The sequence below is a fragment of the Rutilus rutilus genome (genome assembly GCF_951802725.1).
Source record: "Rutilus rutilus genome assembly, chromosome: 20".
Lineage (NCBI taxonomy): Eukaryota > Metazoa > Chordata > Actinopteri > Cypriniformes > Leuciscidae > Rutilus > Rutilus rutilus.
The window spans coordinates 9,764,761-9,773,333 of record NC_140225.1 but is presented as its reverse complement, the minus strand read 5'-3'; the positions used below and the strand labels follow the sequence as shown (position 1 = coordinate 9,773,333).

The following is an 8,573-nucleotide window of genomic DNA, read 5'->3' as shown; positions in this document are numbered from 1 at the left end:
TTTAGAATGGTCGCATTGCTCTCGTAACTTAAATAGTGTAATGCCGGATGAAATATGAATACATTTATTAATAGGCCTAATCTCGGAATTAAAGCTGCCACCAAAGGAAACCCCTTGGTAGTATTTCAGATGATGATGATGATGACAACAACACCCATGATAATAAAAATAATAAATAATAATAATAATAATAATAATAATATAATGACCATTGACCAATAATAACAGTATAATCACAATAGCATTAATATTTCTTCATCCGTTTGGAAACCGATTTTGTACGCTAAATATTTGGAAATTAGATGCCCTTCTCAAATGTAATGGTTAAATTTTGGACCGTGTTACTTTTTAATTTATTGTTTATTGTTATTTCATCAGACTCTCAGCTCACTAGATTTCTAAGTGGCCATATTAATGTCCACTAACCCTGTGACTCTCTCTCGCCGTCTCTCCGCAGCGCTGGAGGAAGTTGCAGTGCACCTGTTCTTCACCGCTGCTCGGCCAGTGACTACAGTTCCCACGTAACATTGCGCAATGTCCCTCGATCCGCGCGCTGCGCCAGTCTGCTCGAGGAACCAGTCCGTCCGTTCGCTCGCTCGCTCGCTCGGCCTTTTTTTCTGCTTTCTCACTGTTGCCTGGTGTCAACCTACGCCGAGAAAGAAACATCCCTCCCTCTTCCCCCCTCAGCGGCAGCTTCCAATTTGCCTTCGCTTTTCTTTTCGCCTCTTCCATTGGCTTGCGCGCTGCCAGTCAAGCGCTTCCTCTTTACAGGAGAGTTGAGTAGCAACAGCTCGGAAACATCTGGCTGCCGCAGCTCTCGTCGCTCCGCTCGCCTGCTCTGTCTTTCCTGCCACTGCAGGTTGTTATGGAAAGCTGTTGAAAGTCAATCGAGTTGTTTTTCTCGCTGAGAGGATTAGACGGAGGAAGCAGGAAGACGTTGGACCTGGTTGTCTGTAAGTGCCTGTGATACTAGGTGCTCTTTAAGGAGATGAAAGGGGGGTTGGAGGCACGGGCTGGATTGTTATGGGGAAAAGTAACGATCTTTTTCACGCGACTGTTGGTCTTTACGCGTAGAACGAGTTGCTCGAGCGCGTGGCATCGGGGCCTGTCGCAAAACTGTAACACTGCAGGTTGAATGCTTACTTTTTATTTGTTAGCCACACTAGCTAGCTTTTCCTGAACGTACGGGGTCAGGATCCAGAGAAAGACCGTCGGCAGTGCTGTGTGTGTGTGTTTGTGTAGGAGTAGCCTGCTATAATACCATTTCCTATCTAGGTGGACTCGTAGTTTATTTTATTTCAGTGTATATTTATTTTGTAGCGTAGCTTTTAAGTTCAAGAAGGGCTAACTTGGCACAATTCCGTCTTTCTGGAGAACTTGCCAGGTTTGAAAACAAGTTTACTTTGAAATAGCACAGTATAAAAACAGTGTGTTGGCTTAGTTTTTTTCTTTTACCTTCATGCTGACCAGTTGCTTTTTAAACCAAAATATATAACATTGTGCATAAGCAAGGCTAATCGTACGTATTTTCCATGGAATTAAAAGCTCCTATTAGTTGTTTAAAACCCCCTGAGATCAAGTGTAACGTTCGTGACAGATGCAGCAAACTCTTCATTCTTGTGCTGTTTTATGCATTTACAAATATTTTTGCATGTCAATGAGTAAAAAACCCCAAAAAACTAACTATTCTGTTCATATTCATTAGTGTGACATCCTTCAGAAGAGACCTTCAGATTATAGTTTGGTATCTTTGTTTTGCTGCTTTTAGTGGTAAACAGGAAACTGTTGTTTGGCTTGTACCAAAGAAGTTTGTGAAAATTAACACAATTATAAGTGGGATACTTCAGAAGAAAGGAGGTATGTAAGAAGACCTAATGCGGAATACAGTGTCTTTTGTTTGAACCGTACTTATAAAGCCTGTATGATTGTTCCCATTGTTTCTTATTTTCTTCCCCCCCCACCACCCTCCTCTGTCAGTTGTCCAAAGGGTTAGTAAAATGAATGACGGTAATGGCGCAGCCAGTGAACCATAAAGAAGTCGAAAACAATATCAGCTGCGTGGATCTGTCAGTTGCAAATGTGCTGTGCTGGCCTTTGTTTATGGTTACTGGAAGGAGAGGGGGGAAAAAACTTGAGGGTATTTAAATTCTCAGTGCAGGAAACTAGGTTAGAAAAAAGTGTCGGCTTTCAGACGGACCCAGTTCCAAGTTCTTCTTTGCTGAGAGATTACAACTAAAGGGGGGAATTGGCTAGTTTTCTACAGAATCACCTCACAACACTTCCCTTCCTCCCGTTTTTAAAGGGGGGAAAGAGAAACAAAGTTGTATAAAGGAGAGGCTGGTGGCAAGAGTGTAGAGGAGTAGCATATGGCACTAAAAGGAGCACAGCTGGAGGTAGCATTTCCATCTGAACATGATGTCAGAGCAGCTGACAGGCTGCCATCCCCCAGTCTTTTCTTCTAACGCACAGACTGGGAGTTAGTGTGTGTGCGGATCTGTGTGCAGGAGGAGGCATCGCATTCCCCTCCAACATCTCCTCCACTTTGCATCTGTCCCTCACAGTTTGATTTTCTCTCTCTTTCTCTCGCGTCTCTACCCTTTCATTGATTCGGCGGAGGGAGTTACAGCCGGCGCTACCACAACAGTGGACTTAATCAAGTTGATGCGTACTGCAGGTACTGTACCGGGGGGTCCGGGCAACAGGGATGTGTTTTGAATAGGGAGCTCTCGTTAAGTCTTTTTTTGCGCGTCTGCCATCAGCTATCAGAGTGTGGGAAATGGGAAGTAAAGGATTTTGAGCTGGTGTAGCGTAACCAGGCTGGGGACAAGTGACACTTTTTGTTGCCATGAAGAGGGTTTCCAGGCAAGCGTTTCATTATTCTGTTTGTTTACAGGTCTTCTTTTCAGCCACTTTGTTCTCAATGGCAAATTGTTGCTCTGTTGTGACGTTATACAGTGGTGTGGTTGGTAGGTTAGTTTATTATAGTATTATTGAATTAAAACAAGAAACTCTTATGTGTTTACATGCTGTTAATCTGTCAAAATCTGTTTGTTTTTTAAATAACGAGATTTTCAGTCCGATTGAACAAAATTCCTAATCTGCTAAAGCAACCGAAAATACATAAATGCTTTTCAGGAGATAAATCTGCAACTTTATATAATCACATGCGTTCTTCAAAATGTCCCGACTTTAGGCTTTTGCTCATCTCTTTCTGTCTTTTTTTTTTCTGTTTGTAAGGACTAATTTAGAACTTGCAGATTTGAGCTGCCTGAATTGGCTAGACAGCTGTAATCGCACTCCTCCTAGTCTTAATCTCTTTATCTGGGCAGCAGCTGCCATATGGTCTCAGTCAGCTGGATCAGATGTTCATAAGCCTCCTTCTCCGTCCCTCTCTGTCCTCCCAGTCTCCTAATTTGATCGCTGCTACCTTGTGAGCTGTCCTGCAATCTTTATTTTTAGCCATCTTAAGGATTAGGATTGATGTGGACTACGGGGCACTTAAAGTGATTGTATTGTAAATCTGCTGTGGACCGCCTCTTTGGGGAGGATGTTCCATTTCTCCAAAGATTTGGGGAGGGGGAAAAGGGGAGGAGAGGGTTGGCGAGAGGTTTGTTATCCCCCTGTCCCCCTATAAGCCCCTCATTAATGAAGGTCTGTACGCTGTTTGGGGTGGGGTGGGGGGCTTTGGCTTGCTATCCCAATCAGATTTAAATGAAGATTCAAATGAGTTCATTTAAGTCCGCTGGTTGAACATGACGCTGGTGCATTTTTTTAGATGGGAACGATCTCCGCGGGTAACAGGTGTGATTTCATATTTTTTCGTTTTTTTTTTTTAAATTAGCCCTTTTTTAATTTGTATATAGATTGTGAAACCTTTTTTTAATACAGTGTATATTTCCAGTTTTTTTATCGTAGTTTATTTGCACATTGTCCGTCTTTGATTACGCACGTCATACTGATGTTCTGCTACTTCAGTTGTCGCAACCTTTGAGATCATGGTACTTAGTATACTTATGCAGTATGCCCATGATGGTGAGCTGTTTGTGTACCTGTAAGCCTGTTACCTATACTTGGCGTCCTGGCCAAAGTGGGTTATTATAAATAACTGCTCCAGGAGCACAGAGAGTAAAAACAGGAAAGATTCTCTCGCGCAGGCATCTGTAGAATCAGGACTTCAGCTTCTTACATCACGGCATCTGATTAAACTCAAATGATTCTGGTGGGATGCTCACGGATATATTCCTTTAATGTAACTTGCAATAAATATAGTTTTTAATTACATTTTAGTGTTCATTTCCCAGGTTTTAAACTTTTAATTAAAAGGTTTAGTTTGAAATTTAATAGTTAACACATCACTGCTTACTTTAAAGTGCACAAGTGAGAAAAATACAATTAGCTTAATGTGATGTTATACTTTTTGCATGTGCTTTTTTGTAATCCTTTTATGTCAAGACTGTGGTGAACATTTTTCCAGTGTTCCCACAGGGGAGGAGGGAAGGAGAGAGAATTAGAGTGTGAGAGTATGTCTGTGTGCATGAAGCGAGAGAGAGGGACGGAGCGGGTGGGAAAGAGAAGTTCCACACAGAGCACAGACAAAACAATTGTTGTTCTAGAGAGCCTCACTAACATCTGTGGTCTTTTGCAGGTTATGAAGACAGCATGGAGTTTCCAGACCACAGCAGACATTTGCTACAGTGTCTGAGCGAGCAGAGACATCAGGGATTCCTTTGTGACTCCACTGTGCTGGTCGGTGATGCCCAGTTCCGAGCCCATCGTGCAGTGCTGGCTTCATGCAGCATGTACTTCCACCTCTTTTACAAGGACCAGCTAGACAAAAGGGACATTGTTCATCTGAACAGCGACATTGTCACGGCCCCGGCCTTCGCTCTCCTGCTTGAGTTCATGTACGAGGGAAAGCTCCTGTTTAAATCGCTTCCAGTGGAGGATGTGCTGGCTGCTGCCAGCTACCTCCACATGTACGACATTGTCAAGGTGTGCAAGAAGAAGCTCAAGCAGAAGGCCACGACTGAGGCCGACAGCACCAAACGGGAGGAGGATGCATCCAGCTGCTCGGACAAGGTGGAGAGCTTCTCGGAAGGTGGAAGCACGGGCCGGCCGGCCACCGCTGACCTGCTGCAGAGTGATGACGAGGACATGGAGAACAAACGGGACAGCCCTCAGGAGCCGGGGAGCATGTGGATGAGACTGCCTTCTGACCGGACCACGTCTCCCACCACCAGCCCCAGGGAAGCAGAAACGCACGGTCCCGACGCTGGCAAATCCCCTGCCGGCAGCCCCAGCAGCTCCACCGGCTCCCGGTCCCGTCGCTCTGCAGCGTCTCGGAGAGTCTCCGCAGACACAGATTGTGTGCTTGATCTCTCTGTGAAGTCCAGCCTGGGCGGTGGTCCTGGGGAGACCATGGCAGGCAATCATTACTTCTGCAGCTCTGTCACCCCAGACAGCCTTCAGAGTGCCCTGGTTCAAGTCAAGGTGGAGAAGGACACGGGCTCGGACGACGATGAGCTGGTGAGCGGCGACTACGAGATGGAGCACAGCGGTGTGAAGGAGCCGCCCAGCACCAACGGGACTCACATCAGCCTTGTTGCGCAACGGAGGCTGGGCCTGGAGGCCCACCTTTCGGCCTTGCGTGAGGCCTCACTGGCCAGCGAGCTGGAGCGGGACGACAAAGGAGATGACACGGACGTCCTAGGAGGGGACAGTGAGCGAGCTCAGGAGGTCGCAGGGGTCGAAAGCGCCCTGTTGCCTTACGTCTCCAGCATGCTGGGGGCTCCACATACCCAGATCTTCATGTGCCCCTTATGCAACAAGGTCTTCCCCAGCCCCCACATCCTGCAGATCCACCTCAGCACGCATTTTCGCGAGCAGGAAGGCGTACGGGCCAAGCCGGCCAGCGACGTTAACGTCCCCACCTGCTCCATCTGTGGCAAAACCTTCTCCTGCATGTACACGTTAAAGCGCCACGAGCGGACACACTCGGGCGAGAAGCCCTACACATGCACTACTTGCGGCAAGAGCTTCCAGTACTCGCACAACCTGAGCCGACACGCTGTCGTGCACACACGCGAGAAGCCGCACGCCTGTAAGTGGTGCGAGCGGCGCTTCACGCAGTCAGGGGACCTGTACCGACACATCCGCAAGTTCCACTGCGAACTGGTCAACTCGCTCTCAGTCAAGAGCGAGGCGCTCAATCTACCCACGGTCAGAGACTGGGCACTGGAAGATAGTTCTCAAGAACTGTGGAAATGAACGCTAAAATGATAGCAGACTGTTTGAACTGCTTGTTGAATTGATGAGAGAGATCTGAGTGACATTTTTTGGGGCAGAGTGGTGAAGGTAAGAGTGGGGCAGAGTGACGGCCGAAGGGTCTGAATCAGTCATTTTTCTTGTATGTACATTGCAAATCTTGTTGAATTGCACTTTACTAGCACATGAAAATGTTACTACTGATTTTTTTCTTTTATTATATTTTCTGGTTTGTTTAGGGTCTCTTTTTTTTTTTCCTGTTCTCCTTGGGTTTTTATAAAACATGGGTGCTGGTCTCAGTAACCAACTTTGACAGAAAAATTATTCATTGGGATTTTCAACTGTATATAATTTACAATATTTGTATACGCTCCTAAATTTCAAGGAACATCTGCCATGAAAAGCAAATGAAGATTTCAGGTAATAGACGGAGGAGTTTAAAACTAAGGACACACTAAACGGGTACAATGGTCATATATTTACCTGTACACACTTGCCTCTATATATATATATATATATATATATATATATATATATATATATATATATATATTTGCATACCTGATGTGTGACTGTGGTTGCGGTGCATGTGTATTCATGCACATACGCACATGTACACACGTAGTGTGTGAGCAGGTCAGTCCTTTAAATCCCACGAGCAAGCTCTAAGCTCGCGTTACTTAAGCTCTTGTACATTTTTGACTCGTTATAGGAAACTTGACTGATGGAAGACAAACAAGGCACTCATGCAATGTACATTTTCCCTTTTCATATCAGTTGCTGCATTTCCTCTATCCTTTCTTAATATGATTTGAAGTCATTTTCACATTTTAGTTGCAGTCTCTCTACATCACTCGTTTGCTACTGAAGTTGGTTTTTACATCGGCTGCATTTCTAGAGATTTCTGTAGTGTTTTATTAAGACTTTTCGTTTTTAAAACGGAATCTGTTGTTGCATGATGTCTGACCTGTATATTGAAAAAGATGTGACTTGCTGTATTGCTGTACACTGTAATTGACTGATTCATTACAGTCAGGGCACCTGTCTGTTGAGAAAAAAAAAGTACCTTTAATATTACCGCTGTAGAAATTGCATGAATTTTATTTAACTTTTTTTTTTGTTGTTGTTTTGCATCAGAGAGTGTATTTTTTAATTAACTAATTTGATTCCTTGGTAGATTTGAGTTTTTTTTTTTCCTCTCATTAGAGAATGATTCGGGGGTTTTGGTGAGATGTTTATTCTGGGCTGTGAAGATTGTGGAAATGCACTGACGTTAGGCTGCAGTATCTACACATGGGAAGCGATTCGGTCTGGGCTCGCTGTAGATTTCGGAGGTTAACGAGGGGCCAGGTGTCAGCAGAAGCTGAATCGCTACGTTTATTGTTCAGAAGGCTAGCGTTGCTCCTGCTAGCGTCTCCTCAAGCGCTGCTCTTCCCAGTGCTGGGTCCTCAACTGCTGTTTGTCTCAGTGTCCTGTTTACTGGCTGTTGTCATTTGAATCATGTCAGCTCTGTTTGTAATTTATTTATTTATCTTTTCAATTGGCACTTGCTTCAGATTCGATTGCCATGAAGACACATTTGCGTGGCTGATGGTACAGCTCTTCTTTATGGGTGTCCTCAGCAGCGCACATCTATTTGGAGACAGCTGAAGGATCTTTAAACAGCATAAAGCTCGACACACTCTGATCTGAGTGGTTTGTGTGCGTGTGTTTGTGTTCGATACATAAGTCTTTTTTTTTTTTTCGCCACTTGAAGATGTTTGGCAAGGTTGGCTGCACCTTTTGAAGCTTAATGAAATTAGAATGATGTGCAAAAGAGGCCTTTATGAAATGTCTACACCTAATTATTAACCTAATTGAATTGACTTTGTTACACTGAAGAAAAGATCTATAAATTTGTGATGGTTAAAGTTCAATTGTTAACTTTTGCAGCATTTGTGATTTTGAAAAATTGTTTTTTTTTCTTTAAATTCTTTTAATTTGCAAAATTATATTAAGGTTTCTTTTTTTTTTTTAGATTGTGAAAATTCTATTAATTTTGTTTGTTTGTTTGTTGGTTGGTTTGTTTAACAAAAAACACTTTCATTGTCAAATCCAGAGAAATAAAAAGCAAAGAAAAATGAGAAACATATGGCTTAGCGCTGTAGACATAGATCAGTCACTTACACAGGGCTGAAATGCTTGAACTACTTTAGTTAGAGAGGGCCGGGGGCTCCGCACATGTTTCGAGCGGGACAGGAGTGTGCGGTACACGGGCCTCTGCAGGCCTCAGGAACGGTCCTTCCATATATTTGGCTGGTGCAACGGCT

General features: G+C 44.1%; 1 protein-coding gene across 5 annotated transcripts; it reads left to right on the top strand.

Moving 5' to 3' along the window:
• Nucleotides 1-550: 550 nt before the first annotated feature.
• Nucleotides 551-6,311, top strand: zbtb18 (zinc finger and BTB domain containing 18). Of its 5 annotated transcripts, none has more exons than XM_084390693.1 (2): nt 551-953; nt 4,646-6,311. In XM_084390693.1, exon 2 carries the CDS (start codon nt 4,660-4,662, stop codon nt 6,265-6,267), a length of 1,608 nt encoding a protein of 535 aa, XP_084246819.1. In that variant the 5' UTR covers nt 551-953; nt 4,646-4,659; the 3' UTR covers nt 6,268-6,311. The 5 variants fall into 5 exon arrangements, with proteins under 5 accessions (XP_084246819.1, XP_084246818.1, XP_084246820.1 ...); XM_084390692.1 differs by lacking the exon at nt 551-953 and adding an exon at nt 1,879-2,674; XM_084390694.1 differs by lacking the exon at nt 551-953 and adding an exon at nt 2,749-2,862.
• Nucleotides 6,312-8,573: the final 2,262 nt, after the last annotated feature.